The sequence below is a fragment of the Pituophis catenifer genome, unplaced genomic scaffold (genome assembly GCF_029215685.1).
Source record: "Pituophis catenifer annectens isolate HBS135680 unplaced genomic scaffold, rPitCat1.0.hap2 SCAF_9, whole genome shotgun sequence".
NCBI classification, from domain to species: Eukaryota; Metazoa; Chordata; class Lepidosauria; order Squamata; family Colubridae; genus Pituophis; species Pituophis catenifer.
The window spans coordinates 28,822,836-28,842,433 of NW_027256889.1; the positions used below are offsets into that span (position 1 = coordinate 28,822,836).

A 19,598-nucleotide genomic window follows, 5' to 3' on the forward strand; every position below is an offset into this window, starting at 1 on the left:
CCACCAGTCCTCTGGCTCGGAGAATCCCTTCTCACCTTTCCTTTGTGGCTTTGTGCAGCTGAGTGAACTCTTTCCGCAAACTGCGCACCTTTTCTTGGTGTGAAGAGAAGCCAGTCCACACCAACCCACAAGAGCTTAACTCTGAGGTTAAATGTTCCAGTTTGTCCAGATCCTCATGGCGCTGCTTCATCTCTGAATTCAGCTCCTGGAAGCATCAGGAAACAGGGGTGGGGGGAGACACAGGACAGATATGGTTGAAGTGAAGAGCATCTATGACTCAGTCCAAAACATAAAGGGTTTCGCCATAAGGAACAGCCTGTGAGATCCCTGGAAATCATGATGGACAGCAGTAGGAATCCCTGCATACAAGTCATGTCAGGGTAATTAGAATAGACACGACTGGTCTCTAAAGGCAACTAGGTTAAGGCTGTGAAACACCTTGGATTCAGTCCCCAAAGAGGTTGCAGAGCATCTCCCTGAAACACCCTTAGGCTGCTGCCCTGTTTCCTTGGATTACTGACAAGGTCATTCTTGATCATCCTTGATCCTGATCATCCTTTTATATGAATTTGAACTTTAAAATTACAATTATGGATAGATGACCCCCAAATTTCTGTGGGCAAAACCTGTCCTGAAAAAAAATACGAAAATTCAAAATCCCAATTGTGCAACTGCACAGGGCCCAGAGCTCTTGTTTTCTGACCTGCAAGAATTCTATTCTGCCACCTCTCATCTCCTCAGCTTCATTGGAAATCTCCTGCACTTGCTTAATCTCAGTTCTACAAACAGAACGATCAGCAGGTGGACAAGAGCCAGGAAGCAAAATCCTGCAGCCAAACTGCTCCCAGGGGCTTGTGGGTAGCCCAGAAGGGAGACACCCTCCCTTTGCAGGAACCCCCAGGGTGAGGAGCAGCAGTCCAAGCCCATTCCCAAAGGGAGTGTGGTGCATACATTTACTCAGTTTGCATAGCTCATTAGAGGGATTTTTGCTACTCCTCTCCCTTTTTTCCCCCTGGTTTGAGCTTGCCAGCTCTAATAAAACCCCAACACTAACCTATCAGCAGAGCTGATGTGGGGCTGCCCTGGGCAACGGCCTCTTCCTGGAGATGCCAGAACCAAGCCCAGGGACCAGGTGTCCTCCAATCCTGAGTCTTGCCCAACCCTTGCTTAGCAGCTTCTCACCTGGATCTGCTGGGCGAAGTGAGTAATGTCCCGCTCAGGCTGGTTTCCCAGGGCCAGCATCCGACCTCGGCTCTCCATGAATTGTTTCAGCTTCTCTGAGAGCTGCTCGTACTGTTCCACCTGGGGGAGGACCTTTTTCCAGGAGTCCTCCTTCTCTTGTTGCTGCTGCCACAGGTGGCTGAAGCGCTGGGTCACCTCCGCCAGCTTGCTCTGGAGGGTGGCAGCAGTGGTGCTGTCAGCTGTTTCCATAAACTGGGTCACCATTTCACGAGTGGCTTCCAAGCTGCTCTTTTGCCTGGCAATGTCTTGTTTGAGCTTCTGCAACAGGAAGGATATATATATTGTGCATATACCCAGAAACAGAAGAGCTGCTTGCTGCCTGGGAGAACCTGCCGTGAGCCCAGGAACTAAGCTTCTCACAACAAAGAAGCTTTTCTCCATGTTTGGAAGTTTCTGCCACAGTTACTGCTTCAGGTTCAGAGATTCCATAAAGCCAAAGAGCTCCATGAGACAAACCCAACCTCACAGCCCAGACCAGCTCAATCAATAGGGAAACATTTTGCACCAATGGAAATAGTGCAGAATCTCCCATTAGCCAAAGCTCACTCCACTACAGAGTTTCATTCAGCTCCATCAACCAACTGAGACTCAAGGGCCACAAAGTACAGAAGCACGACTAACGAGAGGTAGTCACAAGAAGTCTGGTCTGCTGATGATCTGGAAGGGATGTGCTCTCCCACTGGACAAAGCTTACATCAGAGCTGGATTCTGGATTAACCTTTCCTTTAACAAGCTAGAACGGAAGCTGTCTTACAAATCAAAGGAAATCCAGGGTGTGATATGTTTATTTTTTATCCCTTTTTGTTACAGCAGTGCTGCAGCAGCAGCAGCATAGGGCAACCTGCTTTTGCTTGGACTGGGCTCTTCGGAGCCTTTTTAAAAGTTTCTGTAACTTTTCCCCATTATCTCCTTCAGGGCTCAGCTCAATGCTAAAAGCCTGGCTGGCTGCTCCTTGCTGTTGGAAAAGATGCAGGTTCTCTGAGATTGAAGACTTGATAGAAACAACCCAGAAGTTTGGAATCATTCCAGATTCCAGCTCTCCCTGCAGGAAAGAACTCTGCTTAATGTCTAATAAACTTTGGAAGCTATTATTTTATTCATAACTCCTTTCTGAGACTTAGTGTGAGAAGTGTCCTGATTTACTCCTAAGTAGCAACATGTTCAATAGTCTACATTCAACCGGATCTCCATTTTGATCTCAGATGTTCAGGTTACTAATTATGGCTCTCCACCAACTGAAATAACACTCTGCACATACTCAAGGTGTAGCTTTTATCACTCATCAGGTGCCATACAGCAAACCTTTGTACTGAAAGCAACGTCTATGGTTCAATCATTTTCAAAATTGGATTTGGGTAAAATTAATAATTATAAAGACAAGGAAACTCCAGGTTGTTCAGAGACATTTTCAGTGTTATCCCCATCTTTTTAAAATTCTGGAAGAAGTCTACAGTCAGAAATCTAAGTGAAATATCTTACTGTGTTTGTAGCGAGTGCCTCCTGGATGGAAATGGAGGAGAATGCAGACATATCCTCCTCTTTGAGAGTTTCCTCAGTCTCAGCCATGGACTGAAGGAGACTCTCCAACGCCTCTTGGACACTCTGAGATTGAGCAATGGACTTCTGCAAAAGGTCCGAGCGCTCGCCCATCCGACACGAAAGGCTCTGGAATCGGCTCATAATGGAATCTGTGCAAGAATCAAATGAATTGCAGGGGAAAATTAAAATGGTCAAAGAAATGGTCTGGAATCAAAGCACTCAAGACTCTCCAACATTATAAGAAACTGCCTAGGAGAGCTCAGAAGGGGTTTAAGGCTGCAAATTTCAAAGCAGTCTTTGAGCAAGGCCTGGAGAAGAAATACTCCAAGGGCCTTCCTCACTTTAATGCCCACCCTCCCAGCCACCCTCAACCATTGGTCATGCTGAATTACAGACTAATAGACTTGGAGTGTGCCAGGTTGGAATTGCTTCCTTAGACCTTCCCCCCCCCCCAGGTTTACCTGTGGTCTGCTGGATGCCTCTGTGGTCAGGAACTGGGACTTCCCGGATTTCCAAGAGGGACCGAGCGGCTTTTTCGAGCTTTTCTACAGGCACCTGATGCTCTGCAAGGTCCTCCTGCAGGTGCTGTCAGAAGCAACGGACAGGAGGCAGGAATCAAAGCACGAAGAAATACTAGAACTGGACTAAAGGAGCCAATGTCTTTAGAAAGAGGTTCTGGGATAGAACCCCCTCAGAAAGGTATGGTGTGGCACGGTCATTCCTGGTTTTCCTTCACCTGGGAACCATGATTATAGAACCCTTCATTATAGAAGGCAGGAGTGGGAAGATGCCCATTCCCAACTGATGGCCTCCTTCCACTGAGGCTCCACCTGAGGGAAGGTTTCCCCTAGCCTCCGCGCCCCCACGCTCGCACAAATGGCTAGCAAATAAAAATGCAGACTCATGTAGGTGTGGCCCAGCCTTTTCTAGCTGAAACTACAGGTAAAAAGTCCGCAAAAGATTAAAGTCAAGGAGTAAGTATGCTTGCTCGCTTACTTTGGCGTTAGCCAGCTGCCTTTGCAAAATGGCCGGGTCAGAGGAAATGGGCTCCAGCAGGAGGTGGGTCACAGCCTCTTCGCTCTCTTGCAGCCATGACCGGAGAGATTCTGCTACATCCTGGAACTGCTGAGAGCGATCCATCAGGAGGTTCAGGTGGAGGCTGAGGGCAGAGCACTGCAAACAGGAGAAATGTCTGGGTGGGACTTTTCTAAAAATATCCACCCTACACCCTCAATAACGCTTTTTCTGTTTTCAGGGACAAGACCTGCCATGAACTGAGGTGCTCGTCTTTCCCAGCTGCAGTGATCTCAGAAACCTCAGCATAAAATCATTAGGCTGCAGCCTTACAATGGAGACCTTTTAAAACAATTTTATTAAAGATTATAATTACAACAGTAAAAATTAATACTAATTGAAAAAAAAAAAGGTGCAGAGAGAAAAAAGAAAAAGGAGAAAAAAAAGTAGAATAAAGAAAAAGAAATGAAATATATAAAGAAATGATTTCCTATCTAGTAATTTATCACCTCTTAAAAGACAACAAACAATCTTTTCTTCCCGTATTCTATCTCTTATCTATAAACAAACCCAGAAAATTTTGTCATTTCAGTCCAGGTGTCAGCAAAGTCCATTGAGGGCTACCAGAGATTACAACAGATTTATGTTAATCTTGTTGAAATAAATCAACGTTACAGTCCCTCTTTTTATTGTAAGTATCTTGATCTTTAGTCCCTTCAAATAATGTTGTAGAACTTAATTTGTTTTCATTTTTGCTTTGTCCCTTCTCAGGAGACTCTTCAAAACTTTTGCAAATGCAACATAGGAAAAATTATAGAATTATCACTCTTTTGGTTTATTGTTTGTATATCCCTTTTAATTATTAACATATCTGCCAATTTTTGTATGATCATTTCTGTGTCATTCTTGTAGCTTATCATTTGTACATCCACTCACACAACACAGTCTTGTTGTCAGGTGGAATATGTCCTTTTTCCGTAACCTCTTTTAGGCAGTCTCCCCATAGAGGCAGATGTCTCGCTTGACACTAAAAATTAACTTCTGAATCCATTGTTCAAAAATCTCCTTCAATACATCCAATGTTAGAATGTTTTGCTTCATTCTGTAACTGTAAGTCAAGTTTATGTGTTTTCTCCTTTAATTGTAATTTTTAGTTCCCTCTAGTGTCTAATTTTTAAAATCATTTTTGGAAAAAAAAATCCAAAACCATTTTTCCACATAATTCTTTATAAATTCCAAAATCTTATATCCAATTCATCTGAAGCCTTAGTCCATTTGTAATTTTCCAAAATAAGTTTTAATTGCCTTTTTGCAATTTATTAAAAATGTTTTTAAGTCCTTAAACTTGTAATTAAAATGTTCTTTCCCTACGGGCTGAAAGAAACTCACCCTGTGGTGTCAAACCTGTCAAATAAAGGTGTCTAATAGCTGAAAACAGTTAACACAAATTTTTTGAAAAGAAAGAAAAGTAAGCAAACTTGGTTCTTTCAAAGCCACTGACAGTGATTATTCTCTCCTCTCCCAGAGCTCTAAACCCACCAGAGACCCCTGTCTTGCAGTCCTCTCACAAAGAATAGCTGTCTGGAGTACATGTGGGTGATCTCAAATTCTCCACTCATTCCCCAGAGGATCCCAAAGTGAACATCATGGATCATCTGAAACAGCTATCATGATGGCGCACAAGTGGGAAGCCGAGGGTAGTTTCTCTCCTACATTGCAGCGGCTGAAACCCAAGGGAGAGCAGGTAGTGACTAACTTGGGGAATTAAGCTCTCCATGGCAACCTCGTTTGAAAAAGGCTTACTTGTCTCCTGACAAGACTGCTTTCCTCCTGAGAAATGCTCTGCTAGAGCAACATCCTGGATGGGGACAGGGCACCATGTGGGTGGGAACTTTTTTCTCTCTGCAGAGAAGGAGCTCTGGCCTGATTGCTTGTGGAAAGAATCTGAAAGCAGAGAAGTGCTCAGATGAGGCCAAGGGTTGCCGGTTACCCTTCCCAACTTATGATGTGCTTTGGCACAGATCCAGAGCTCCTCTTTTCTTTTACAACAACAGTGTGGTACAGTCATAGCCTCTTGAAGAATGCAGCCCTTTTATCAACAGGGATCACAAAGTAGAAAACTGTTGCTAGATTATAAAAAGAAACAGGAGAAACTAAATATAGCCAAGTCCTAAATAAACCTGAAACTGCACAAGGAACAAACTGAAGTACCTCCAAAATAAAAGTATCAAAAAACTTTTTGTTACAGAAAATAGCACCAATTGGTTTCTTTTTCCTTCTGTTCAATTGTGTTGGATTCTTGGAGACTGCCAGAAGAAGTCCCTGCATTTTCCTTGGCAAGGTTTTCAGAAGCAGCTTGTCCTTACCGCCTTCTGCTTAGTGCTGAGAAAGAGTGATTGGCCCAAGGTCACCCAGCTAGCTTCACACCCAAGGCAGGACTAGAACTCATGGTCTCCCTGATTGTAGCCTTCACCAATAAACCAAACTGGCTCTTTTAAAAAGGTATTTAAACATTCATAAAATCAAATTAAATAAGAAAACGAAAGCCATTAGCTCAGAACTAAAGTTGTTTTCTATTGATAGAAAGATATCAAAAGTAACACCTATTTGCTATTTATCCCAGGAAACTGGGATAAAACGAGGGATGTAATGTCTCTATTAATAAAAAACAGGAATTAATAAAGCAAGCTTTGCTCACAGAGGCAGAGGTTACCGCAGTACAGAATATTCCCCAAACTTCAGTTAACTACAGAGAAGGAACTGGTTCTAAAGAAATCATCCTTAAGCCTAAGAGTACTTGTCATTTTGCGAAAAAGTATTTGGTCCTTTCTGGTTTTCTGACGTTTTGCATGTTTGCAGCTGTCTATTATCAGAGTTTCCTATGGGTCCTGTTGAAATACGTAAAATATTGAGGGACCATACAGAACCAAAGTGTGGTGCTAGTTTTATTTATTTCATAAAGAAAGCTATCCGGCATGTTTTAGTTTCAAATTGGTTATACCTGTTTTAGCTGCAATAATTGCCAAGAAAACTGCTCGGTAGTGCAGTGGTTAGAATGCAGTATTGCAGGGTAACTCTGCCCACTGCCAGGAGTTCCATCCTGACCAGCTCAAGGTAGACTCAGCCTTTCATCCTTCCGGTTAAATGAGGACCCAGAATGTTGGGGGGCAATATGCTGACTCTGTAAAACTGCTCAGAGAGGGCTGTAAAGCAGTGTGAAGTGGTATATAAGTGTTACTGTTAGTGCTATTTCATGCAATAATCAATTCTCACTCCTGTCACTGAATAGGAATTTGGCCCAGTCCTTTGTAGAGAGCCAATATTTGAGGGTTTTCGAACATCAACTCTCCTTTCAGATCTACCACCGTATTTGTTTGAACTTCAACTTGGATTTTGGCTTGGCCATTCCAAAATATTTGAATTTGCTCTATGCTGAGTCTCTTGCAGACTCAATGGTATTTCTTGCAGATGTTGCACCAATGTTGTTACTTTCCTGTTGTTTGTAGCCAGTCTGTGTGATCTACTTGCAGCAGCTAATCACTGTTTCTTCAGCTTCTTTGCAGAGGTGGCACTTGCTGTCTGTTGCTGTCTTCTCAATTCTGGATTTGAAACATTTATGCTTACAGCTTGGTCTTGTGCAGCTAATTAATCCCTCAATCTCTTTCTTCAACTTTCTGCCATTACTAGATTTTGCTGTTATCTGCTTTGCCTGCTAGTTGTTGCTGTTGCTATTGTGTACATACTGGCCATGTAATATTTTGCCTTGCCATGTTTCTTTTCTATTCTTCATTTGGTCTTTCCTGTAAGGCAGTTTGGTCTCTCTAATACTCAGTAAGCCTTCAATGGGGTACTGGATTCAGTGCATTTCCTTCACTGTCCTTCAGATATTCTTTTTTCCTTCTTCAACTGTCTGGTGTACCTGCAACATTCCATGTCCACCTATGCTCCTTCCTAAATAGAGTCTGTCGATGTTGCTGAGTGGATAATTTTTCTGATCTTCCTATCCAGGACTTTTAGTTTTGCTTAAGTCCTGTCCACTATTCCAACCTTGTATCTAATGACCAGAATTGTCCAGGTGTTAATTACCTTGATGGTATTTCCTGCAGTGAGTTTGGGCTTTAAGACCTTCTTCACTCTCCTGATGTATTCACTTCTAACCTTCTTCTTGAATTCAGTGGCTTGATGTTATCAGCATGAAGGATGCCCAGGTATTTGTAGGAAATTGTCTTCATTCAGACTTTTGATGCTATTTCCATAGGGTACTTTGATTCCTTCAATTTTTACTATTTTTTACTATTTTACCTGTTGATGGTAAGGGTGGCAAATTTGTCCAGCCCAAACTCCACTGCAATATCTTGGCGTATATATCTGGAAAGTGATGATCAGGGTTTCTATTTCAGATGGTGTTTTTCTATACAGCTTCAGATTGTCCAGGTAAAAAGAAGATGGGAGGACCTGTTGATATTGATAGCCATGGCCTGACTTCTTCAGTGTAATATGGAGCACTGATGTCCTTCTTAGTGCGAAAGGTTTTCAGCTTGATATGATCCCATGAATCCCATTCTTATCCAGTAAGTTTCTGATGGTAGAATTGTGAAGACTGATTTCAGTCAAAGAGAGGCCCACAGATCCCTGGATGTTGTTCAGTATTTTTTTTTCAGGTTTCCTGACACAGTTATGTGACCAAGCCTGTCATGCCTCTCAGACCTGTGTAGTGAGAACTTCACTGTGGTGAAGTTTGTTTTATAAGATGAGTTTGATGCAAAGTAGCACTACTATTTAATGAAACAACTGGCCCCAGTTACCCTTTCAATTAGATTGAACGGGAGGACAGTTGCATTCCCTCACTGACATAGGCAAAAATTCAGACAATCTGCCAGCGGGCAAATACTTTTCCACAACCACAATTATTCTAACAAGTAGCTTGGCTTTGAGGATGTCATAGAACAGGGGCGTCAAACTCGCAGCATCATGTTGTCGTCATGTGATGTATCATGACTTCCCCCCCCCTTTGCTAAACCGGGGGTAGGTGTGGCCGGCGCGTGACGCATCCAACCTGCACACCGCACGTTTGACACCCCTGTCCTAGAAGAAATTAAAAGAAACACTCTTTCCTTTTAAAGGTTTTTTGTACCTTAGAGTGGAGGCTGCCGTATCTCCTGTTGGCGTCTTCCAGTTTGCTCTTCACTAACGTGCTGGTGGCTAATATCTCAGGGCATGGCTCCCCTCCATTTGCAGCAGCCACTGCCTTCTCAGCATCCAGCACTTTCTGCCCTGACATCGTGACAAAACGTAAGTCCCCTTTGTGGGAAATCACATCTTCAGAGAAGCTGCTCTGCTGGAGGAGCACAGACTGAAGGGACTCAAGGCTGCCATCCCCTGCACACATCTTCTCCAAGTCTTGCTCGGCCTGTTCCAGCCAGGCGGCAAACTCTTGGTGGTCCCGCAAAAACTTCTGCAGCTCATCACAGAGCGTCTGCGCTTGTTTGAGCTGCCCCTCTGTCTGAGTCAGGGAAGCAGCATACTGGTCCTTCAGCTCTTCTAGCCTTCTTTGCAGATTCTGCTGCTCTTCCAGTGTAAGGTTGTGGTTTTGTTTGTCCAGGAAGCCCTGGGCTGATTGAGTGGCTAGAATGATATCTTGCTGGTGAGAAAGGAGCTCTTGGTGATGGACCTGGAAAGATAACATAAAAAACTACATCAAAAATGTATCAAAACCAAACTACCAATGGAAAATTCAAAGCCAGACCCTGCAGGCCAGGAAGAAATCTCTGGTTCTTATAGTTGTCCCAAGGTTGACTCGTTCCTTCCCAACAGAGGGAGCCCAGGATTGTTCTAATTCTATACTTGTTATATACATATAAACAGGAATGCGTCCATGGCTGCTTCCAAATAATATGGAATGCATCCTAGTGAAATGTGATACAAACAAACAGTGGATGCCAATCAATCTCACTGACAGAAAGGGGACCCTGATCGGTTGCCCCACTGACGTCAGGAGGGACACTTGGAGGCAAACTTCACAATCACCTCAGTAAATAGATGATCTGGAGTTGGAGCATGCCCAAAACTATCTACTAATCCAGACAACGGCAGCACTTTGACTTGTGTTAAAGAAAGAACTGAAAGCCAAGGATGGCCACTACGAAATGACGGAGATGGAACCCTGTCTCTCAGCCATGAGCGGAAGTAATGGTGATACGGCAACTGATTCTCAGAGAAACTCCCAGGCCAGTTAACAGGGGCGAAGAAGTGTATTTTGAGAATGCTCTGGGACAGAATGTCCAATTCTGGGATTTCCACACAACCTAAAGATTTACATTTGGTTTCCAGAAGAGGGCTGGGATGCATTCCAGGTTAGGATTAGAACCAAGGCATCGAAAATCTACACCAGGGGTGTCAAACTCAAGGCCTGGGGGGCGGATCTGGCCTGCGGGGGTACTTAGACCTGGCCCATCGGGATGCCCTGGAAACAGCGAAAGACTGGCCCGCGATGCTTCTGCCAGTGAAAACGAAGCTCGGGAAGGCTGCACACGGCCCTCCCGAGCTCCCTTTTCACTGGAGGAAGGTTGCAGGAGGCCATCGCAGCCGAAAACGGAGCTCAGGAGGTTGTTTTTGCTGGCAGAGCGCTCAGGCCACCACAGGTGCCCCTGACACGAGTGATGTTGAGCTGGCTACGCCCACCCTGGCCATGCTCCCCGGCCCCCCTGAGGTCAAACACAATCCTCAATGAAATCAAGTTTGACACCCCTGATCTACACAGACTGGGCAACTGAGTCTGGGAGACAGTGACTAAAAATGAAGTGACACAAATGGATTCATAACCGAGCCAGGATATTACTCAGCAAATAGATGCACAGACCTTCAAACTCGTGTAGTGCAAATCAAGATTCTCTTCAACCATTTCCAACAAATGGCCATCAGGAGCATCTTGGACTCTTCCACTTCCATGTCTTCCACCATCTTTTCCCACCGGCCACAATTTACCTTCTGGGACCCCTCTAGACTTCTTCACTGATGCCACCCAGTGTAGAAGGGATTCAATCTTACTCTGATTTTCTTCAAAGTCTTTTATCACTCTAACCTGGGAACAAATTTTTGAGAGGAGTTACAAAGTAGCAAAATTCCATGGATATGAATTAACTGTTGTGGCTGGAGCAGCTGCTTTGAACACACTGGGCAACAAGGATAAGACAGGAATCACTTCCTTGAACACTTTCCATAGTAGTTTTGATAGACTGCAACAATCAACTGACATATATTTATATAATTGCATCCCCTCTTAAAATCTGGTGACTGAACCAGATGTAGAAGAGACCATCCAGTCCAATCTCCTACTCAGTGCAGAACCCACCGTGGCCTCTCTAACAGGGGATCATCTGGCAATAAAGAGCTGAAATTACCCCGCCCGTAGTACTGTCCTACCTTTTCTGTCTGTTGTTGCTTCACAGAGCTCACAGCACTTTCAAGCTCCTTCTGGGCAGCCTCCACCCTTTCCTGCAGAGACAAATACTGCCCCTGAGCCCGATGGAGCTTTTCTTGCAGGGATTCCAGCTCTCCAAGGGGTAGTTTGATTCTGTTCTCCTCCAGAAAGTCCTCTGTTGCCTTCAAGACACTTGTGAAGGAAGCAGTCCGGCTGTGCAGGCTCCGACGCAAGTCCTGGAGAACAATAAGCAAATCCTTCTGCAAATTTCTAGGAATTGACTTTCGAGGCTGGCGTTATAACGCTCTTCCAATGACCTTTTCCAAAAGACTCAGTCAAAAAGATCCCTTGAGCCACCCATTAAAAACTTATCAAAACTTACCATTACTTTTACATTTTGATTGTATTTATTTATTCAACCCACCCAGCAGACTAGACCAGAAAATCAACTTCCCAGGAAGGCAAAATCTACTTTTATTGAGTTTCACTACAATAACCAAAGCTTGCAGGTCTGACTGAGCTGTGTCTCCTTCCCCTTCTTATCCTCCTGTGAATCAGGGAGGCACCTGCCTAAGCCACTCCCAACTCTTATCTTGTAGTTCTGGGCTTGAAAAATCCTTCAGCCCCCTTTGCCTAAGGAAGAGTTCCTGCATGTCTCCACTGAGGTTGTCTCCCTTGCTCTCTAAAACAGTGTTTCTCAACTCTGGCAACTTCAGCATGTGTGAACTTTAACTGCTGGCTGGGGAGTTCTGGGAGATGAAGTTCACACATCTTAAAGTTGCCAAGGCTGACAAACGCTGCTTAAAGTCTTGATGGTCCCCACATGGAGATGATGGGAGAGGGAAGCCAGAGTGTCAGGGGTGAAATGCTCCTGGTTCAGACCAGATCACCCGATCCAGTAGCGATGGAGGCGGGTGGTTCGGAGAACCGGTAGCAAAAATCCCTGCCACCCCCTCCCCCATACCCAGCTGAGCCGCACAATCATCAAAGCCTTTTTTTTTTTAATTTTTAAAAGCATTTTTTCTACAACCTCTTTGGCCGAAAAAATACTTTTAAAAGTAAAAAAAAAAAAGTCTCTGATGATTGCATGGCTCAGCTGGGATCCTCAAAGGCTTTTAAAAGCATTTTTTCTACAACCTCTTTAGAGGTGTTTTTTTCTTTTAAAAGCCTCTGACGATCCAAGCTGAGTTGCCTGATCGCTAGAGGTATTTAAAAGAAAAAAAACACTCTGACAATCAGGCAACTCAGAACTTTTGAACGCATTTTTTTACAACCTCTTTGCTGAAGAGGTTGTAGAAAAAATGGTTTTAAAAGTAAAAAAAAAAAAAATTTTGGCCACGCCCACCCAGGCACATTAACCCCCCCAAGCCACGCCCACAGAACCGGTAGTAACAAATTTTAGATTTCACCACTGCAGAGTGTGGCACAAAGGCTTTCCTAGCAGACCTGCCAGGCACCAAGGAAAGATCCTGCTTTTCAGCCCAGGGTCTTCGGGAGGCCTCATGCTTACGGTCACATCTTTCCGGCTGTGTTCCAGGACAGAGAGGTCTTCTCCAGACGCCCCTGCTGTGGCTGCTTGGGAACCCTGCAGCTGGGCCTCTGCCTGATCCATCCAGGTGCACATCTCCTGCAGCTTGTGGTCTCGTATGGCTTGTTGTTCTTGCAGCGTCTACATGGCAAGAGGGAGTTTTTAAAAATGAAGCAGGAGTTTGTTAAGGCTTATCAGTTAAACAAATAAAAAACAAATAAGGTCAGAGAAAATTTAAAACAGAGAAACAGAAGTTGATGGAGGACAAGATGCATCGTCTGTCTCTTGCTCTCTCTTGCTCACCTTCACCTTTCCTCTTCCATGTCAATTTTACAAGTATGACTCAACTCATACTGTAGGAGGGAAGGGTGGGAGGGAAGAAATGGATGAAGGCCACGTACAATGACTTTGCACTTTGCACGACTGCAGTGACCTACAAGAGGTCATTCCTGAGACAGCCCTTGTGTGTGTGTGTGTGTGTATGTGGGTGGGTGGGTGTTTGGGTGTGTGAAGGAGAGCAAGACAGAGAGAGATTCCACACAAACAGATGTCTTTTGGCCAGCCTTCCCCAACTAGTGGTTTCCAGTGGTGTTGGACTTCAACTCAGGCCATCCAGGCAGGCTGGAGATTGTGGGAGTTGAGGTCTAGCACACATGGAGGATGCTGGGTTGGGGGAGGCTGCTCTGGGCATAGAGTAACTTTCAGGTGATTGAGCATGATGTGTGACCCTGGACCATCCTTCTGACCAATGCTTGGTCCCTTCTGACCCTTGGGCCAAATGAGTTGTCCTGCTGTCTCTGGCAGACTTAAGCCAAACAACAGAAGCAGTTTGAGAAAGGGAGTAAGAGAAGCTCTCCTCAAAAGTGCTCTTCGGCAGTGTAAGGAGATCTTCTGCATTAGGGATGAGACACATTCAATCTGAAAAGGCAAAGCACATTGGTTAATACACACAGAGACAAGAGGCAGAACAGCACAGTGGGACAGAGACCACTGTTAAACAAAACCCCCCTTCCCTGAACAGGGGAGGTGGGCAGAGGGTGGGTGAGCAGCAGAAACAGGATTGTGCCCAGAAGCGTGGAGGAAGGTGGGCAGCCCAAGGAGAAGGCATCAAGGTCCAAGGAGGCTGGGGTGAAACCCAGAAGTTCCTTTGGGGTCAAAATTAGAGCTGAAAAGAGGTTTTGATCATCTGAGCAGGGAAAGATTCCCTCTTCCCTCTCCAACTGCAGCCTTTGCAAAAGTTACCTTCTCCCTCAGATTGGGAATGAAATTCCCCCCACATCCCCTCCATGCATGTATGCATGCGCACACACACACATATACACACACACACCCCACAATTAATTTAAAAACCTAACCATCCCTGCCCCGCTTCTCTCTAGCAAGGAGAGGAACCCAGGCATCTGTGCCCCCACTGAAACAGGGATGTTGGCTTAAGATTTTGTGCTACTATTTTTTTATTTTTTTCAGAGAATCATTAATAAAGTTAGGCAATTTAAGCACTGGAATTAAAATTTTCAGAAAATGTCTGAGGATGCATGCTGTCTTTAAAAGAAAAAAATAGTTATTTTCATATTTTCCAACAACAGAAGCCGTATTGTATAAGAACAAGCACATTGCTGGGTTAATTTTAAATATTTGCAGATATTTCAATAAAGTATTTTCTAGTTTATTTGGAGATTTGTGTCTAAGCAATAATTGCACTATAATCATTTAGTGAATTTTGGTACACTGAATTTTAAATTATTTCAGTGCATAAATTTTTCAGTAGAGAAAACTCAAAGATCTGCTTTTGGAGCAAAATCCAATACTTTAACTGGAAGAAATCTTCTTCAATGATCTGCTCTCAAATCCATAAAGTGCCCACCAACCTGAAAAGTTTGGGGACACCTAATCTAGGTCAGCTACCTTTAAGGATTGTTTCATATGTAATGTTTTTATATGTAATAAATTAGAGGAGCTTATGCTAATGTACATTATGTACAAATTCCACCACATTTAAATGACAACCCAAAGAGTGACTGTTACTCTCATGCTTTTGCATTTTGGAATAACAGAATAATAGAATGGGAAGGGTCCTTGAAGATCTTCTAGTCCAACCTCTGCTCAAGCAGGAAACCCTATACCCGTGATGGTGAACCTGTGGCACGTGTGTCACAGGTGGCACACAGAGCCATATCTGTGGGCACGCAAGTGTTGTCCTGGTTCAGCTCCAGCGGAAGTCAGAAAATGGGCTTTTTCCGGCCTCTGGAGGGCCTCTGTTTTCATCCTCTCCAGAAAGCCTCTGGAGCCTGGGGAGGGTGAAAAACGGACCTTCTGATCCCACCGGAAGTCAGGAAACGGGCAGTTTCCAGCCTCCGGGATGGGGGGGGAGGGCCGTTTTCACCCTCCCCAGGCTCCTAGAAAGCCTCTGGAGCCTGGGGAGGGTGAAAAACAGGCCTTCCGGTCCCACTGGAAGTCGGGAAACGGGCCATTTCCGGCTTCTGGCGGGCCTCCGGGGAGGGGGAGGTCGTTTTTTTCCCTCCCCAGGCTCCTAGAAAGCCTCTGGAGCCTGGGGAGGGCAAAAAACCGGGCCTACTGGGCCCACCGGGCCATCACGCGCCAAAAGTGGGGGGAGTGGGGGGACGGGGCACATTGAATTATGGGTATGGGCATGCACGTGCACGTGTGCGACCCCCCCGCGCGACCCCCCGCTTTTGCCAACTGACGGCAAAAAGGTTAGCCATCAGTGCCCTATAACATTTCAGACAAATGGTTGTCCAACTCCTGCTGTTTGTAATCTCAAAAAGAACAAAGTGCAGGCTATTCAGACATTCAAACAAAATGAAATGGGAGACAGATTTATTTGTCTGTGTTTGAAAGCCAACTTAAATGACAGCAAGGGGAAACCAACAATAGAGTAACAGCATTAATGTAACTTTGGGGGGCTTGGGAAGAAATTGTGATAGCCCCAAAAGAGGTATAAAGTGTGGTGGAGTTTTAAAGTATAAAACTTGGTGGAGTAGAGTACTGCATCCAGTTTTGGTCACCACACTATAAAAAAAGATGTTGAGACTCTAGAAAAAGAAAAGCAACCAGGATAATGAGGGGACTGGAGACTAAAACATATGAAAACTTTCAAGAAAAGATTGGACTGCCGTTTGTCAGAAATGGTATAGGGTCTCCTGCTTGAGCAGGGGGTTGGACTAGATGACCTATAAGGTCCCTTCCAACTCTGTTAATCTGATCTGATGAGTCTCCAGAGCTGATTTTCATCTGTTGATTCCAAACTGTTCAGATTGGCAGCATAACAACAGAGAGTATTGATTTTAGTTCCTTTATGTTTTTGAACTGGGAATGTCCCTGTCCATCTGTCCTTGACACAGGTCATAAGAGGGCCAAAGTTTCAGAAAAGCACCCATATCCTTTTTCGATCTGCCAGACAACAGGTAAGAAATGCCAGTCCAGACTGATGGGTTGATTTTGTCCTTGGATACAGAATGGAGTAACGAAGTTGGAAGGAACTTTGGAGGTCTTCCAGCCCAACCCCCTGCTCAAGCAGGAGACCCCATTTGTCCATTCTGGACAAATGACTGTCCAGTCTCTCCTTAAAAACCTGCACCCACAACCTCTGAAGGCAAGCCATTCCACTGGTTAATCGTTCTCACTGTTGGGAAATTTTTCCTTAATTCTAGGTTGGATCTCTCCTTCATAAGTTTCCATCTGTTGCTTCTTGTCCTGCCTTCTGGTCCTTTGGAGAAGAGGTCAACCCCCTCTTCTTTGTGGCAGCCCCTCAAGTATTGGAACACTGCTATCATCTCCTTCTTTTCACTAGACTAGATATACCCAATTCTTGCAACCGTTCTTCATATGTTTTAACCTCCAGTCTCTTGATCACCTTTGTTGTTCGTCTCTGCATTCTTTCTAGGGTCTCCACATTGGTTTTGTATTGTGGTGAACAGAACTGTAGACAGTATTCCAAGTGTGGTCTCACCAAGACAGCATAAAGTGGTACTAACACTTCTCGTGATTTTGATGTTATTGCTCTGTTGATGTTGCCTACAACTGCATTGGCATTTTGCAAAGACTCTGGCTAATCTTGGAGTCACGCTCTATCTGTTGTGACCTCCCTTGCCTGCCTGTCTCTCCTCCCAGCCCTCTAGACTAAGGCTGTCAAACTCCTGGCCCATGGGCCGGATGCGTCACCTGCTGGCCATGCCCATGCCCGATTTAGCGAAGGGGGAAAAAGTTCCGATATGTCATGTGACGACGCCATGACAATGTGAGTTTATACCCCTGCTCTAGACATTCTGCTTGTCTTCCTTGCCCAGGACAGTTCTATTCATCAGCACTTCTTGATCAGCAGTGCCAAGAGAAGGAGTCCTTTTTGTCCTGAACTCATTCAATGCTCTGAATGAGACTACCCTAAAGGTTTTGCAAAGCCCAGCAGGCGCACCACTGCTTCGTCAAGGGTAAAAGCCAGACATGCACACACAACCACAACCACACTGTTCCTTGTCAAGGACAAGGCAGCCCAGAAGAGGGCAGTCCACCCCATCATCTCCTCCATCAGCTCTACTGGCTGGAGACAGACCTGCAGGACCTCAGTGTGGGTGGTCACTCTCTCGGACAACTCCCCAAAAGACCTCTGCAGGTCACTCAGCAGCCTCAGCAACTGCTCGCTTTGCTCAGCGTTCAAGTCTTGCAGATGCTCAGAAACGAAGAACTCGATATTCAAGGCCATCTCATCAAGTTGAGTTTTAGTCTCTGTGAGGGGCTTTGCCAGTTCCTGGCCATATCAAGAGAACAGAAAGAGAAACTGTTAGCAGGGCAAATTATGCTGAGGCTGGGCAGAAATTACTCAACTGGAAAAAACCACATTATGGCATCATCTGAGGTTCGGTTCATTGGATTTCTTTTTGTTCTGAAAGTCAGCTTCCACTGCATTCTGTCTCTGGCCAACAACAAACTAACATCCCTGATCTGTTAGGCTCCAAGAGTTTGTTTCCTTGGAAATCATCAAGGTAGTGTGTACCACAGGGCAGGGTCTTCAGTGACATCATCCAGAGCTCAATTACATCAATTAGGATACATATATCGTGAATTAGCCATGCCTTTTTTAGAGCACCACCATATCTGCAAGTGCACTGGAGATGTTTTCCCTGCCATAAGACTAAACATTTTAATGGCACAGTCCTGTATTCAAACCACATTTCGGTTGTAGCTAATTAAAAGCTAACTTCTTATAGCTTTCAATCCTTTCTCTGCCACCAGGAGAAAGAAAAAAAACCAGCAGCCCTTAATAAAATGGGATCCAGTGCTGCTCTCTTTTACCCAAAGGAAACTAAGCCCTAACTTGCTGCATTGCTCTGGATCTCTTTTCACAGTTCAGGGAAGTAAGCCATGTCTAACAGTATTTGGTTGAAACAGGGGACTCCCTCTTTTCATGAAAGCCGTACCATAAATGTCTCTGTCTCGGGAGGAAGGGGAACAAATCCAGCATCCATTATCAAATTCTTGAAAGGAAACTTTTTCTCAATCCCCATATCAAGAGCCTGCAGAATTCATCACCATAGATGGTTACAGCCCAAACATATCACTGCAGATTATAATGGGTTCTGGCCCAAAGCAATCTTTATAAATTTAAACACATGGATGATAAGTTGCCATCATTCGTCCATCCCTCACCCCCTCTCACTAACAGGCCAAAAGCCGCAGTTGCCAGAAGAGGGGAGAGGTTCATCCAAGGGAGAACACAGACCTGGATGAGTTCAAGTTTTGTGGAGAAGAACAAGGAAACTGGCACAAAAAAACGTAACTTTTTGCCTGGAAAGTTACTTCTGGCCATTGGGTGCCAGCAGCCAAAGGCCTGTGGCCTTCCCCTGGGAAGCATCTCCCACCAGACCCTCCAAGGGCATCCGGGAGGTCAATGCCTGTCCTGTGCAATGCTAGAAGAGCCATGCGCCTTAGTTCCAAAAGCTGCCTTCAGCATTTTGTGATATTTTGCAAGCTCAAACAGCTCACAAGAGAATGAGGTCTCAAGAGATGAAGAGAGCACGGTTAATGAAATGTCACCTCCACCTATTCCCTACCCACCTAACCCGTCCCCAAAACTACATTGTTCTCTTGCAAACAACCTTAATGTGGCTGTTGCTATGGCTACCTTGTATCGCTGAAGGTAGAGGGTCCAGCTGCCGGCCTCAATCCTGGCATTGGATTCAAGGACATTGAGTTGCTGGGTGGTGTCTGCCACCCACTTCAGCAGCCCTTGCAATTTGCCATGGAGTTCGCCATGCCGAGTTTGGATTTTAGCCTCAGAATAAAAAGAGAATAGAGAATTAAAACCGATATGTAAGCACATAAGCAAAACAAAGTTAGCAAAAGGCATCAAATCTAGCAAAAACAGTCACCCTTTCAAGACATGGAACAATTCTGAAATGAAATTAATGCCACAAAGGGAGGCTTTCCCTCAGAACTGTTTTTGAAAGCAGCCTCACAGAAGAACTGCCACAAAGCTTCACGTTCTAAGAAAGTGCAGAAAAACAAGGGAAGAAGAAAGAGGAGTACCTTTCTCAAAAACCTTTTGCCACATGGGCAGAAAGGAACCAGAAAGTGGCAGACCATGAGTTCAAATCCCGCCTTGGTCATGAAAGCCAAATGGGTGACTTTGGGCCAGTCCTTCCCTCTCAGCCCAACCCACCTCACAGGGTTGTTGTTGTGGGGAAAACAGAAGAAGAAGACATGTTGGATATGTTTGGCCCTTGAGTAATTTATAAAAATAATAAAAGTGGGATACACCAGGGGTGAAATGCTCCTGGTTCGGACCAGATCGCCTGATCCGGTAGTGATGGCGGCGGGTGGTTTGGAGAACTGGTAGCA

General features: G+C 44.9%; 1 protein-coding gene across 2 annotated transcripts in view; it reads right to left on the reverse strand.

Annotated features, from left to right (window-relative positions):
* The window catches only part of MACF1 (microtubule actin crosslinking factor 1), a 323,369-nt gene that overhangs the window by 127,471 nt on the left and 176,300 nt on the right, over positions 1 to 19,598 (reverse strand). For both annotated transcript variants that reach the window (XM_070949227.1, XM_070949228.1), the window contains 11 exons: positions 18,883 to 19,032; positions 17,314 to 17,508; positions 12,726 to 12,884; positions 11,218 to 11,451; positions 10,655 to 10,876; positions 8,930 to 9,466; positions 3,778 to 3,954; positions 3,243 to 3,366; positions 2,722 to 2,930; positions 1,183 to 1,500; positions 36 to 205 (listed from right to left, as the gene is read on the reverse strand). In XM_070949227.1, the coding sequence (XP_070805328.1) occupies positions 36 to 205; positions 1,183 to 1,500; positions 2,722 to 2,930; positions 3,243 to 3,366; positions 3,778 to 3,954; positions 8,930 to 9,466; positions 10,655 to 10,876; positions 11,218 to 11,451; positions 12,726 to 12,884; positions 17,314 to 17,508; positions 18,883 to 19,032 (2,495 nt within the window). The remainder of the gene's footprint in view (positions 1 to 35; positions 206 to 1,182; positions 1,501 to 2,721; positions 2,931 to 3,242; positions 3,367 to 3,777; positions 3,955 to 8,929; positions 9,467 to 10,654; positions 10,877 to 11,217; positions 11,452 to 12,725; positions 12,885 to 17,313; positions 17,509 to 18,882; positions 19,033 to 19,598) is intronic.